This window comes from Scophthalmus maximus, chromosome 8, assembly GCF_022379125.1.
Source record: "Scophthalmus maximus strain ysfricsl-2021 chromosome 8, ASM2237912v1, whole genome shotgun sequence".
NCBI classification, from domain to species: domain Eukaryota; kingdom Metazoa; phylum Chordata; class Actinopteri; order Pleuronectiformes; family Scophthalmidae; genus Scophthalmus; species Scophthalmus maximus.
The window spans coordinates 15324248-15340009 of record NC_061522.1 but is presented as its reverse complement, the minus strand read 5'-3'; the positions used below and the strand labels follow the sequence as shown (position 1 = coordinate 15340009).

Here is a 15762-nt window from a genome sequence, read left to right as displayed (position 1 = left end):
GTGAACATGTGACCTGTATCACGTAATGGTATCTATTGCAATGCTGCAACATTATTGGCTTGGCTGATTGGAAATTGCACAAATTAGTAGGTACACCAGTGTTCCCAACAAAGTGCTTGGTTTGTGTATGCACCACACCACAGCTGCTTCTCTTTGTGAGAACATATTGACGAGACAATCGACAATGCATCACATCTGCATCATCTGTGTCAAATTATTAAATTTGCTAAATGTTCAAATTTCCAGATGATATGAGTGATCATTAGTTAACTATGAAACACAGGTTACTGCATTTGAGTAAAGATTGAGTTAAGAATTAAGTATTCTTGCCTCTGCCAGTTTAATTCGTTTAATGAACCTTTGATAAATGTACAAATGTATTTATTATTGTTGTGCAAGGTCATTAGAATGTCGATCTCATTTTGATATTAATTATTCAGGGATTTGAACTTCATACAGATTATTCAATTGAGTTTGGATGACTGAAGTCAAAAGCAGAAAGATTATCTGAGACTGATTGGCACTGTTTATTTCATCTCATCACAATAAATGGGAATGCATGCTATCGTAAAATCTTAATCCAAAATGAAACCCATAAAGTTAATCAGGAGACCAACCAAGAGCTAAATTTGACACCCATGATGCGTGATTCACTGACAGTCCGGGCCTTTGATTGGTCTCTCTGTAAACTAACTTGGCTTTGGTTCTTTTGCCTCGTCTGACCCCTGACCCTTTCCTGACACGTTTGAACCAATTAAAACATGAACGCTTCTTGATTTTGCTCCCAAGCTGTCAGCAGTGCCAAATGAATTACCACCCGTCTCTTTGAAACGGCACCCGTGTCAAACCATTAACAACATTATCATAATCTTTCAGAATTAGAATGCATTGACAAAAGCGTGTCCATGTGTTTGTCTTGTGTCTTTAATGGGCTAAGCTCCAAGTGGGAAACAATATTTCCATGATAGAGCTTAAAAGCTTCCAGCAGTAAGCCAAAGCTCTGAACATGAATTTGAAACCTGTTCATGACAAAAACGATAAGGATTCAAAAGACAAATTCTTGCTTTATACTTAATGTCTGGGCTAATATTGACACTTTGAAGGGTTAATATGAGACTCAGGTTTCTCCCGTTTTAATTTCACCTATAGGAACTCGTCAACATTAAGTGGATTGGAGAGAATCACCATCACCATACAGTGAAGCTTATAATGTTCAAAATTACTTATTTGGACCATCTCAAGTGTCAGAGTTTGGATTTGGTGTTGTCCTGAATCGAAATCAAGTTATTATTTATAGTAAAGTATTTTAAATTCCATTAAAGGTCTCAATTAGTCCACGTGTAAAGTCAGTGTAGCAGGTTTTCTCGAATCAGACTGAAATGCAAGTGTGATATTAAGCTGATAGTCAGGCAAACTAAATTTGGAATCTATTTTAGTTCTGATTATGTTGTGTGTGTTGGTACCTTATTAAACTTTTTTTAACATAATTTTAACAGACAACGTTCATTGTGATCAAGTCATACATTCCCATTTTATGGGTTGAATTTGATGCCTCAGTGGCATTAAGCAGCTTTATCCTGCTTTGTCCTTCAAATATTTTGTAACCAACTGTTTTCTTTTTTTCCCTGGGTAAAATATTTATAGAGATAATGATGGTGTGGAGAAAACCTTCATTTTATAGCCTTGCGGTCTCTTCTCTCTTTCATGTTGCTCCTCCTTCCCCTCAGGTTTTTGAGATTGTGGAGCGAGTGGAGGAGCTGCGCAAGAAGTGGCCGGTGGCCTGGGGGAAGTTGGACGATGGCAGCATTGGGGTGGTGTCGCCATATGCTGACCAGGTGTTCCGCATTCGCGCTGAGCTCCGAAAGAAGAGAATGCATGAGGTCAGCGTGGAAAGAGTGCTCAATGTCCAAGGTGAGAAACAGCACTAACCATTCTGGCCTTGCTACGTATCACCACCAAGGAATTCACCTATTTGTAAACCTTAAAACTCAAAGTACAAAAACTAATGCTACAATGTTTTGTCACATTAATATTTAGAAATTAAGATTGCCTCACTGTCTATTACAATGAAAATTTACAAAACAATTTTTCATTTGTTAGCTTGATCATAACTATTACCCGAATTGAAACTTAAATGGGAAGAAGGCAGCTAACAAAACACAGTAGCTAAAGAAAATCAAATCAAAAACTTAAATCCCCAAAAGTCTCATTAATATTTCTCCGTGAAGCTTGTCTCACACATTACTGTGAAAGGCTTTTTGTTTCTCTACAGTACATGTGGCGTGTAAATGAGAGCTCAACTCCCAGTATAAGTAGTCAGGGCTTCTTCTCCAGATCTCTCCTCTGCTTTAGTCTAATGCAGCTCCCACTTATTGCATCCAGCTGCTATTCAAGAGTCATTAACTCCTTCATTAATCACACATGAAACTTGTGCACGCACACACACACACACACACACACACACACACACACACACACACACACACACACACACACACACACACACACACACACACACACACACACACACACAAAATTGTACTCCAGTAAGTGCTTAGAGTTTTAACTTTAGATGCATTTGAACAGTGTTTATTTATCTTATCTAACAGCCTCTGGAGTCATAAGAAGATTAAATGATTACTAGACCAAATTTGTATTTGGTAAGTTCTAGTGTTTTGAGTCCTTTTTGTAGCAATAAGATCAACAACACAACTACTACACTAAGAAGTGTGTTCAGTTTTCACTGATATCAAATGTCATGGAAGCTAATGAAGAAACTATATTCATCCTAGAGTTTTCTGTTGCTTCAATCTTCCTTGTATTCTTCACTAGTGAAATATAAGTATTTTTATGGTCTTTTAACAATATGTTTGGCTTGTTCTCAGAGTACTCAAAAAGTTTCTGATAAAATTGTTTGCAGGTAAACAGTTCCGGGTGCTGTTCCTTAGCACGGTGCGGACGCGGTATACCTGCAAGCACAAACAGACGGCCATCAAGCGAAAAGAACAGTTGGTTGAGGACTCAACCGAGGACCTTGACTATGGCTTTCTCTCCAACTACAAGCTACTCAACACGGCCATTACCAGAGCCCAGTCCCTGGTTGCGGTCGTGGGAGACCCCATAGCATTGTGCTCCGTTGGACGCTGCAGGTAAATATAAGCACTAAAGTTATGGAATTTCCCAATTTAGGATCATTAAAATCCATTGATCCATCCAGCCATCCACTTTACAGGATCACCTTATTGTAGCAACAAAAACTACACAAAGGACCTTTGTTATTTCTCATTGCATTATTGTTTTGCATATTACTAGATGTCTTATGACGTAGGTGTGCAATACTTAATTGACACGTATGGAATCACATGACATGTCATCATAAGTCCCAGGGAACCTATTTTAATTTTTTTTTAAAGATAAGATAATCCTTTATTTGTCCCACAATGTGGAATTTGGGGATTTTTAAATCAAATGATTTAAAGATGGTTACTGAAGCTTTGACCCTGTCGGTTTTTACATGGACATCCTTTTATTTTTGCCCATATCTTGATCTTTCGGTTGCAGTCATATAGTTGTTCATTGGTTGCCAACGCTGTTCTGCATTTAAATCTATTCCTACCTTATCTCCACACTTTCCCCTCCTTCCATCTCCATAGCAACTGTCTGTTGCGTCTCTGCTAGTCATTGCAAGATGCCAAGTCCTTTGGTGCTGTGGCTGTTTGCAAATGTCAGCCCGCTGAGACGGAGCAATTAATTTGATGTTTTCTGAATGGACGGGATTGTTTGGCCAACGTTGAACCTCCTCCCAGGAGCTAAAGGTCTTGGTCACTGAAGAAGTTGAAGGAAATGTTAGGATGCAGTCTCTGCGGAGTAGCTTGGGGATAGGGTGTAACTAATCAATTTCTGCTGATTTCTGTGTTGTGGATCAGCGTTACAAAGTGAATTTGTTATTCGACAAGCTAAACTTACAACTCTGGCCTAGTCCTAAGTGAAGCAGCAACTACTCTAGACAGTGTGTGGACTGTAAAATGCAAAATAAATGTGCCTCCACCTGTTAATGATTGTAAGAACTTCCTAGTTTCAGCATGATATTATTTATATTTCAACTCGAGCGAGTGAAGCAAATGACACGTTTTCGCCAGGCGAAACATTTGCATCTACATGTGTCTTTGCATTGACTTTGTATGTAATGTCATCGCGCGATTAATCCGTTTCCCTGCAAACACAGCATTATATATAATTCTAAAAAAATCAAAAAAATCAATTTCTTTAATCATGACTTTCAATTGATTGATTGTACATTTTTAGGATCTAGTTTTAGTCAAAGTTATTCAATTGTTCTTATGATTATATGTTGATATAATCTCTCATGCTGAGACATGTTTTGTTCTTTGTTTTATCATTCTTGGCTTACTTGCTTCTCTACTAGGCACTGTTCTGCCTAGCTTTAATTATTTTTCCCTTTTGTGTACTCAATGTTTTGGCTGATTTTCCTATTCCATTTTCCTCTCTTTTCTTTATACCTGCTTTTTCAAGTTTTAAATATATTTTATATTCAAACCCCAAAGAGTAATTTGTTACACTGCTTGCAGGAAAACTTCAACAAGATGATCATGAAACAATCAAAGAAAGCGGTATAAGGAGAATAGTTAAAATAAAACTTCTCTCCATCTTTTGTTTCCTCTTAATTTTCCCCCATTTCCAGAAAATTCTGGGAGCACTTTATCTCCATCTGCCACGAAAACTCAAGCCTACATGGCATTACCTTTGAGCAGATTAAGGCTCAGCTCGAGGCCCTGGAGCTCAAGAAGACCTATGTCCTCAACCCACTGGCCCCAGAGTTCATCCCACGCGCTCTCCGACCGATGCAAGGGCACCACTCTTCTTCGCAGGCCTTACATCCCCACCATCACCCGCATCCTCAGCATGCACAGCCCGCCTCCAACAAGCAGGGTCCACAGCAGCAGCAGCAGCAGCAGCAGCAGCAACAGCAACAGCAGCAGCAGCAGCAGCAGTCTCCCCCAAAGGTAAGGCGTTTCTCAGGAAGGAGGGCAAAGGGAAATCTGTTATCATCTTCTTCTAATTTTATTGGCATTTTCAATTTCTGGAGAGAGAAAAATTTACGCCAACAAAATGCAATTAAGGTTCATGTGATCAGATGTTTTGTAACTATGACGTTGCTGGATCTAAAGACAGGTTTATAAGTATCTTGTGTTGCCAGGTCAATCACCTGATTTAAACCCAGTAGGGTATGCTTTTCAGTTACTGATGACAAAAAAGACATACAAACAAGCAGCAGCTGAAGGAAGCTACAGAAAAGAACTGACAAAGCATCTTAAGGAAGGAAACTTGGCATGTGGTGAAATCCATAGGTTCCAGACTTAAATTAAATTAAAAACAATCTGTATATTCATAATTATCTTAATTTGTCCAATTAGTTTTGAGCCTCTGATTATGGAGGGACCCTGCATTAAAAAATGACTGTAATTCCTAAATTGTTTATGCAATGTTTGTGTTAAATCTAAGAATCGCTTCTTGAATTTCAAATCCTTGGTGATAATATGTTGGATAACCAATTACTACTTTGGAAATGGCAAACAAATTATCAGGAATAAATTGAGTGCTTCTCTTTAGGGAGGAACAATGATAAACACCATGCACATATCCAACAAAATAAATCAGCTTTACTCTCACCACAGGAAATTACTTTATGATTGTTCATTTTAGCCCCAGAAAAACAACACCGACGGGAAGTTGGCTTTGCCTGTGGCAGAAGGATGTTTTGCTTGATTGTTTATCTTCGGTTGAAATGTCTTTGTGTGTCTGTCCTCCCCCCTGCCCGGAGGTAAAGGTTAACGAAATCGCCACAGCTGCCAACCTGCTGCCATCACCCACTGGGCCTAATGAGCTGCAGCTCCTCAGCGACAGCTGACTTAATACGCGCGCGCACACACACACACACACACACACGCACACACACACACACACACACACACACACACACACACACACACACACACACACACACACACACACACACACACACACACACACACTCCACACAGTCGTACTGTGTAACTCACAGCCACAAAGCACACACTACTACTCTGCAGTGTGCAGTATATTGTTTCCTTCAGCATATGCAGCCTCTTCCTAGTTTAAAGGTCAGACCATTCTTCGGCCTCTGTATGTTGTTGATGCAGGATATATACAGCCAAAAACAATCCGTTCAAATCATTTAATAAAAGATTAATTCTGTAACTTAAAAAAACTGTCTGTAAAAAACCTGTGTTGTTGGTTTGAATATGGTTTATGTAATGCAACATTTTTCCCTGTTGTTGATGACAATATCCAAAAAATAAAAATGCAGTCATAATATTGACAGCCAAGACTGTTCTGCAACGGTTTATCCAGTTGCTATATTTCTTTACATTTGCCAAACTTGTGTTTTTGCCCTACTCTTTGTCTACCCTCCTCCCCTTGCTATCATTCTCTCTTCTTCTCTATCTGGATTCACCTTCCTTCATGACTTTCTCGTGGTTGTTTTGTCTTGCAGGGGAAACATGCGAACCACACAGAGCACCTGCCGCCTGAAGGATTTGGTGAGTATAGCAAACTACCCATATTACCCATGTTGAGTAGAACCTTAGAAAATTACAATAAAAACAATTTCTTGGGATGTTTAAGGTTTATGCATTAGGGCTGCCTTTACAAGAATGTTAACTTGAAGAGGAGGAAAGGGAATGTATTGCAACATCGATGTTTACACATACAACCATGTAGAAAGAAGTCCATCCTCGTAGCACTTCTGTCTTTCTTACTTTATGTTGTTGTGGACAAAGGAGCAACACTGGTTTCCAATGTTTCCTTCTCTTCTCCGTCTGTCTCACTACACACACACACAAACACACATTCCGACAGCATGGTATGAGGCAGTCTAATGAAGTGGTCCAGATGGATGCATAAAGGCCTGACGCTACTGAAGACATCAGAGCGATGCAGCCTTGAACAACACAGCAAGGATTTAATAGGATGTTCACTATGGGAACACTATCAGTTTGTTTCAGTCGCTTACAACTGTAGATTGCCACCCAGCTACATTAGACTACACTGGGGAAAGAATTTAATTAAATCTGTGACAACCACTTCTTTCTGCTCTCCATGTCAAAACTATCACAGGTTGGATGCCAGCTATTCGTATTTTGCCTTCCATTCCTCCAGAATCATAGTATTGTCATCATTTCACAGGCTGTGTATTAAGTAGACATCACACTACCACTGTGTCATAACATTAGATTTAACAACCGTATGGAATTACTGCATTACTTTGCCTCATTGCTACTTTCTCTCATTGCAGTCCAACCCAACCCAGCCGTGCTGATGGGAAACCCAATTCGGGCTTTCACACCACCTTTGGGTGGTGCACCAGCCGCCATGGGCAAGTCACCCAGTCCTGTGCAGAGGATAGATCCCCATACAGGAGCCAGTATCCTCTACGTTCCAGCCGTGTACGGTGGAAACATGGTCATGCCCATGCCCCTGCCTGTAAGTTCTCTGCCTCTGGTAACAAACTGAGTTTGTTAAATATATATGACAAACTGTTTACCCCCCTGTCTTCGGTCATGATGCATTGATCAATTATCAATGTGGTTTTATGCTCTCTAGTTGCCTTGGCCGGGTTACCAGAATCGCTTTGCTGTGGACCCTCGCATCATGAGCCACCCTGCAGCCATGGCCTACAACTTCAACCTGTTGCAGGCCCAGAATCGAGGCTCCCCCATCCCTTACAGTGGGGTGGCCCACCCCTCTCCTCTTGGCATGGGCCAGCCCAGCCCTGACAAAGAGCTACAGGCGGATCCCATAAGAAATGGTGTGCCTTGATTTTCCTTACCACATTAAGCAACCACCCAAGGCACATTACTGTAATTTTATGCCATTAGATAGAAAAGAAGTAACTTTGTTAAAGTTTGTTTGTGGATTTTACCTTCTCCTAGGTAAACTAGAAGCATGTACAAAGTCTGAACAGAGCCGTCTTCTTACACCAGAGAGGAAAACCAATGACATGAAGGACAAACAGGCAAGTCGTTGGCATATGTCTCTCTCTTTTATGTAAAGCCACATTACCAGAGCTGAAAACACGATGGTAAAAGCTTTGCAATTGAGTGATGATAACTTCAATGGCCCACTGTAATGACTCTGCTAATGGTGTTTGGTTTTGTGTTTTTCTTTTTTGGTTCAGGGAGATTTAGACACAGGCCAAAGTCGAAGTCTAGACTCCCAGACAGACGGGCTAGTTGGATTTCCCAATGCACTACTCCATCGAAAAGACCCCTCAGCTGCCCAGAGATCTCTAAACTATCACCTGGCACCACCCAACCCAGCATTTCCTCCACACCCTGCCAGCGGGAGACCCTTCCCCCCACAGTATCCAGTCTCCAGGCATCCCTTTCGGGTCAGCCATCCTCAGCACCCAGGGATGGCCCAGCAGAGTCAACAGCAGCAGCAACAACTCAGTCCTGCCTACGCTGGTGGTAGCCACAATGCTTCCTTCTTCAGTGGCCCGATACCACCTCACAGGGCTGTCCAGTCTCCTACTTTGGATGGTCCAGAGTCTGCAGTGGTGGAGGAGATGGGTAGCTCCATTCGGACTCCAATGGGCCACCCAGGATGCCACCACCCAGGCCTGTCACAGCATAACAGGGTCAATAGCTTTGGGGAGGACGGCCACGAAGGAAGCTTGGGTGATGGACTGGGTGAGTACAACGCTGTCCCCCCACTACTGCCTAGATGGAGAATGTGATGCAGTCTGTCTGTCTGTCTGAATGACTCTCTACTCCTAATTTTTACTGAGGAATCCGCTATAGCTTTCTCCTCACTGTTATCAGTACAGGTGCAGCAAAGGCATCCCCCTCCCCTCCCGCCCTGCATTCCTCAGCACTGCAACTACCACCACTTGATTGCATTTTAGGAAAGATTCTGCTTTGCATGCTGTTTCCTTTCCCGAATCCATCTCTACCCGCTGTAGCTGCTCATCACCTTCCGAATACCTCACAGAAAACTGTTGTGACCGCTAATCGTGCGCTCCAAGGTTTTTATCAATGAAGGGTTTCTTTACAAACTTGTAAACTCTTGTTGCTTGCGATGCCATAGTAAAAAATGGGCTGGGGTTCTGTCATATATATACAAATTAATGCAATTATTATAAGTTATCTGGTACCTTTCCTTTATAAAACCATATTATAAATACTGATTTAAAGACAACTTGGTTTAATAAGATTCCCACCTCAGCTGTGAGGACAATACCAGTGACTTCTAAAATGAATGTTGTGGTTGCTCTTTCAGACCTCCAGGGTCCCTTGGCTCTCGAGGCCCTGAGCCAGCAGCAGCACCAGCAGGCAGCCAGGCTGGGCCAATGGGGGGAGGCAGCGGGTCCTTTCCTCCAGGGCAGTGTCGCCTTTCCTTTGCCCCAACAGCTTGCCCACCTTGCTCAGCCCGGTATGGCTCGCATACCCCATCAACTGCTCCGGGCAGCTAGTTGGGGCCTTAGTGCCAATATGGAAGATGAAGCTGTTTCTACTGCCCCCACTGGACCACCTTACACCAGGTTAGTCTAAACACCAGTTCGTATTAGTAGTTTGTAATGCCAAAGAGATTTTACACTTTTACTATCAAACATGAAGCTGGTTAGAGCATTAATTTCCTTTACGTTGTGTTAAATGATGATACTAGTGTAAAAATGTACATTTTCAATTCCCAGGTACCCGGGCCTCTTGAGAGAGATGCCCCCACAGGAACAGCCTGAACCCAGGGAAGCAGCTGAGATGCAGCCTCCGCCTCATTCTCGTCTCCTCCAGTATCGGCAGTCCCAGTCCCGTGCCTCAGGTGACCCCACATCCTCCTTAGCCGCCACCTCCAATCACGCCGGCCCTTTCCCATCTGGACCTTACCCCCATGACACTGGTCGTGACCTCCTTAACGAAAACCTTCTCAACAACCCAGCTCTGCAGCAGCAGCACCCCGGGAACCCCCTCTACAATACTGGTAGCTACTCACATCACCCCCCACCTCACTCTGCCAGCCCCCCTCCCTCCCAAGTCAAATACCTTCTGCAAGAGGCCCAGTGGTCCCATGGAGGAGCTGCATCGGTGAGCCCTCCCCAGCAGAACCACCTGTTAGGGAACCAGGGGCATGGCCTTCCTTATGGACTTCCCATCATGGCTCACCCCAGCAGACAGGAGCAAGTGCACCTGATGCAACTTCACCATCAGCACCAGCAGCAGCAGCAGCAGCAGCAGCAGCAGCAGCAACAACAACAACAACAACAACAACAGCAGCAGCAACAGCACCACCACCAACAACAACAACAACAACAACAACAACAGCAGCAACAGCAGCAACAGCAGCAACAACAAAGTCAAGGTCCAGACCAGGAGTCCTTTCACCCACTGTCCCCCAGAACATCAGCAGCCACAGCCCTTCACAATGTAGATGAGGTGAGGATTATTTATTTATTTTAAGCTTTTATTACATGTGATTTAATAAATCAATTAAATGAACCTGAACTGGTACACCAATATCTGTGTATACTCCAAGACATGCTCAAATATATCTAGCAACATTTTTTTAGTATTGCATGAACTTGAACTTTCAAAGTGTCCTTTATAAAATCAAAATGATTGTGACCCTGTGTGTTGTGCTGTATTACAATGAGAATATGGATAACATTTATGACTTGCTCACTAAACATCCATTTTTAAGATGAACAGTTGTTTGCTAACCTCAACATAAGTCTCACTTCTGTAGTTGTGCTTTTCATTTTATGACCATCTGTTTCATGAGGGCAACAAGCCCCTATCTTAAGCTCATATTGCCCTACGTCTGCTCTGATGAAATCAATCGTTCTTACCTCCTCTCTTCGTTTTTCCTCTTTACTGTCATTACAGTATGAACCCAGGGGTCCGGGTCGGCCTCTCTATCAGCGCCGCATCTCCTCCAGCTACCCAGATGAACCGTCTCCAGCCAACACCCACAATGCCCTGTCTCAGCAACCCCAGTCTTGTTCGTCAGACCCCCAGGACCACCCCAATCTGCACATACAGCATCATCAACACCCCCATGCCCACTATGTTTATCCCTCACATGACACCTGGCCCAGTAATGGTGCGGGTCCCGGTCCGTTCCAGAACATTCCATGTAACGGAGCCGCCACACTCGCTCAGCATCGAGAAATTCTTGGTACGTATCGTCAAATATGCTTTTGTTAGGCACTATGATTGTGTAATTTTTATTGTCTTAAGTCATAGCTGAATGTTCTATAAACTAAATGTACCTCTCTTTGTCATTTCGGTGCACATTCCCATATCTAGCTTCCAAGGCCCTTCGTCAGACGGAGGAGCAGGTGAAGGCTGGGGCCACAGCAGGACAGCAAACACACCCACAGTCCCTCAACTCCCTTCAGCACCTCGGACAGTTTCCTCCTCTCATGCCCAATAACAAGCAGCAGCAGCAGCAGCAGCAGCCGCCGCCGCCGCCGCCACCGCCGCCACCGCCACAACAGCAACAGCCACAGGCTCCCACAGAGCCCAGCCAGGTCGCCCCAAATTTGAATAAACCCCCCACCATGTCCTATGCGAGCGCCCTGCGCGCTCCGCCCAAGCCCCGAGCTGTTCGCCCCGAACAGGTCAAAAAGAACAGCGACCCCCTCTCCCTCCTTCAAGAGCTGAGTATAGGAAGTTCAAATGGTAGCAATGGGTTCTATTCCTACTTTAAATGAGTGTCACCTCTCCCACATAGTAAGTGACTAGAAAAAAGAAAAGAAAAAAAAAAAGGCAAAACTTTCTATAAAAAAATAATCAAAAACAAAAGTGCAAAGTGCATTTACAAATTGTTTCTATCTGTAGGTTTGTTTTATGCATTTTGTTTCAGTTAAACTTTTTATTTGTAAGTCATCTTTTCTCCTTTTTCACATATCTGTGAAGAAAATAAGTATATATAAAGAATGCATTACTGGTATATATACATACTCATTATGTATATATGAATATATACTTATAATATCTACACTTGTATATGTACGTAATGCTAAAAAAAGTTCTAAAAAATTAATCAAAAAAAAGGCGAGACTTGGTTGACCACTTAGCTACAAGCATATTTTCCCTTTTTTGGCTACTACATGAGTATGTTGAAGTTTTAACATTTTGTATTCCTCGGTTTTGATTGGACGTTGCGTCTTGATTTTCTCCGACTACTGTAGTTGTGGTAATGGACAAAAGCTAAGTGGTCAACTGAGACAGAAACTACAGGAACAGTGTATAGAAGTAGATAATTTTCCTCTAATCTGTACATATAAAGAAACTTAAAAGACTGAATTGTATGCCACAGACATGTCCTTAAATTCCTGTATCATGCTAGCATTTGCATTATGAATTGTTTTACGTTTGTTGGCTCCTGATCCTTAATTCTTAGATATCTTTACCCGAGAATCATCTTCAGTGATTTAGTTATTAATGTGATGATTTCCTGAAACATAATGATACAAGTATTGATAGCATTTATTTTACTTTTCACTAATGCCTCACCCGCAACTATAGACACATTGGGAAATGTCAAAATAACAACGACCACGTCGTTCCTCCTCCGCTTTGCTTTAAGGATCAGAGAACACCAGACATCTCTTTGTGTGATAAGATTATCCCAAACTGCTTTGTTCGTGGCAGACACTCAAGTCATTTTATTGAATTTCTGTCTCTCTTTTTTTTGTTTGTTTCATTTGATTTCTTCTTTGAGACAGTCATTACATTGTGGCAGTTACTTCTCAGCCCGTGTCAAATGGGATGTCAACAAAATCTTCACCAGGGAAATCATTTCCGTAACTGCTGGGGATATAAAATGTGGTTGTTTTGTTTTATTTCTTTTAGTTTTTTGTTCACTAAAGGACATTGAGGTTTTTTTTTTTTTTTGAAAAGGTTGCAGTACTCTGTGGGTTTGTGAAAGTGAAGAGAGGGTGGTGATGTCAGAGTGACATGTCATGATAGGTAAGTTGAAACTGAGGGTGTGATCAACACTGCCAGTCAAACATTTCTGAACACAATGGATTTTAGCATAAAGTATATAATCTGTAGAATATATATATATATTTACCCAGAATTTTGAAAATACATAAAGGATATTGTGGGTGTGAAATTTTTCTGTCTTTTGTATTTTATTGGAAATGGTCTGGCTCATAAATTTTTTCATATTTTCAGACAGTTGATTATTCAGTTCTTAAAGTTTTCTTTCAAGATACCTTTTCCGGGTGCAGGATGGATGTGAGAAACCTAATTTCCCATTTTCTCTGTATGACAATCTTTTGATCCCTGAATAATATGAACCTCACGGTGAACAATAACCTCCCATCTCTTTCCTGAGCTGATGTTTGCTTCTAGTATCACCAGGCACCTAGATCATTTCCCATAAAATTCAAAAGCATGTCCCATTTCTTCTCATATTTTCAAACTGCAGGGCATGATAAGCAAATGGTTCTCCCACTCCTTTCAACACACTGCTCGAGACGTAACCCCCCCCCCCCCCAAAAAAAAAAAAGCTTGTTAAAGTTACCTTACAATACGCTGTTCAAAAAGGTCTGACTCGTAGTGTTTCTTTTTTCCTTTTTTTTGCCTGTGTTTAATAAGAATGAATTGATAATGTTGTAGAAGTTGTTCCTGGTCATTCAAATAATTAAATCTTCCATTTTTAGGCTGACATTGGATCACACTCCATTTAATTCAATTGGAAATGCCTTTTATCTGCTCCAGCCACATCATTTTTTTTTTTACAACCCAAAATGCAAAATGAACATAACACAGGAACATTAGTTTTTGATATCCAGTCAGAGAGCTGCTTGTTGTTGGCTGACGCACAACAGCGCTACACAGCTCAATGCACATGGATTTCACTGCTGAAATCCTAACGGCCCGACGATTTGAATCCCATGCAGGTAAAATATAAAAAGATGCTGATACAATATGTCTGCCAATGTTTTTGCTTTATGATTAAATCAATACTGGAAACAGTCATCCAGTGCTTTGGTCCTGTTACATGTAAATCATAAACTGTGAAACCACCACTGCCCTGTGTGCTAATTGGTCTGATTCATCCCGCTGTGTCGTGGCTTTTATACGGCAGTTATGTCTCAATTGAATATCAAAAAAAATACACTTAAAGCTTACACCCTACAGCTAACCACTTAGGTGTGTACTGATAAGACAGCAGAGAGCTTCGTACAAGCTATGGTTTTAATTTTTAACATTGTAATTCCAAAAGGTCCAGATTTTCTGACTTGGAGAACACATACTTGTAAATATGCATTTTCTAGGTATTTACAAATGAGAACTTTGGGAGAGCCTCAATTTTGTAGAAGTTGTTCAAAGAAGAGGTATGCCCTTTTTAATTATGCAAATTCACAAAAAAAGATTAATTCTAGAAATAGAAGACAACAACCCAGTTGGTAGTTGCAACATGTAACTTAAATTTCCTTTTTTTTTAGATGGCGTCTTGACTGATTTGACAAAGAGGAGAATTTATGTTTCAAAAGATGATTATTTCACTGTACAATACATGTCTTTTAATATACGTTGCTGGATTTGTCCTGTTCCTTTTTTTCTGACCACTTTACAGCCGTACAACAATCAACATGGGTTTTTATTTTTCTTTCAATGTGAAGACTGTTTTTCCTTTTGTGCATGTTGAGATGACCTGGCTGGGTTTTATCCCTGTTTTTATTGGTTTGTATTGATTTGTGGATATAAAAAAAAAAATATGAAAAAAAGAAGCCTTTGTTCAACCTACAGAGTCAGATTTTGGTATATTATTTGATGTGTACAATAACTTGTGACATTATCAGCAAAGCTATTATAATATTTTACTAACATGTCAATCAAATATGTACTGGTCATGTAAGTTGTTTTTTTTTCTTTTTCTTTTGAAGTTACTTAGCAGGGCTAAAGGTTGAGGTTGCTCCCTGGTCTGTTGAATTCACGAATCTGTGGACACGGTTGGTCGGGGAATCAGTTTTCCACAAAGCAGTTAGTCCTTGGCTAATCTCTGAAGTTGTGCAATACTAATTTCACCGCTTCGTCAGCTACACTTTTATTTATTTTTGAAGCAGAGAAGAGATTGCGCCAAAGACATTTTAAAGGGATTTTGTTCAAAATGTTTTGCTTTTAGCAGAGTTGTTTTTTCAAGGCGTCATTTTTGTCCTATGAAACACCTTTATATTTCAAATGATGAGTGTTTGGAAGGCAATGAAGGGTATTGACTCTTTGAAATGCTTTCACCTCCCAATATTGCAGCATCTGTGACTATTTGAAGTGGATGTATTCTCGAAACATCCCGTGTTGCCATTTGAAGAAAACAAAATGAAACCAACTTGTGTGTGTGGCACCGTGGATAGGGAGCAACCTTTTGCCCAGCCAGTAGAGAGCACTGTGTTCAGCCTTCTATACACGCCACATCTGTTATCTGTTTGCTCTCCTCGGTTCTGCCCTCGCTGCAGTGAATCAATGGCACACCTGTTCTCCCAGCCTCCCAGTCCCATTGGTTCCTCCCTCGTGGGTACAAAATAATGAATAGAAATGTTTTACTCTTCTTCATTTCAAATTGGTGGTGGTTATAATAAAGGATTTAGACTGTGTTTAAAAGGTTTATTTTCTTTTTTATTTGTTTCTCTATTAAAGTGTTTTTATTGAAACTATTTGAACTGAATGTCTTTTTCCCCCCTCGTCCTCT

At 41.2% G+C, this 15762-nt stretch overlaps 1 protein-coding gene across 4 annotated transcripts in view; it reads left to right on the top strand.

Annotated features, from left to right (window-relative positions):
• helz (helicase with zinc finger) overlaps positions 1-15727 on the top strand; it is a 48640-nt gene extending 32913 nt beyond the window's left edge. For 3 of the 4 annotated variants that reach the window (XM_047333757.1, XM_047333756.1, XM_047333758.1), the window contains 12 exons: positions 1728-1911; positions 2921-3149; positions 4703-5024; positions 6554-6599; positions 7355-7542; positions 7663-7867; positions 7992-8074; positions 8237-8750; positions 9340-9601; positions 9755-10490; positions 10932-11232; positions 11364-15727. In XM_047333757.1, the coding sequence (XP_047189713.1) occupies positions 1728-1911; positions 2921-3149; positions 4703-5024; positions 6554-6599; positions 7355-7542; positions 7663-7867; positions 7992-8074; positions 8237-8750; positions 9340-9601; positions 9755-10490; positions 10932-11232; positions 11364-11770 (3477 nt within the window). In that variant the 3' untranslated portion in view covers positions 11771-15727. The remainder of the gene's footprint in view (positions 1-1727; positions 1912-2920; positions 3150-4702; positions 5025-6553; positions 6600-7354; positions 7543-7662; positions 7868-7991; positions 8075-8236; positions 8751-9339; positions 9602-9754; positions 10491-10931; positions 11233-11363) is intronic. The other variant, XM_047333759.1, reaches the window with a different exon arrangement.
• Positions 15728-15762: the final 35 nt, after the last annotated feature.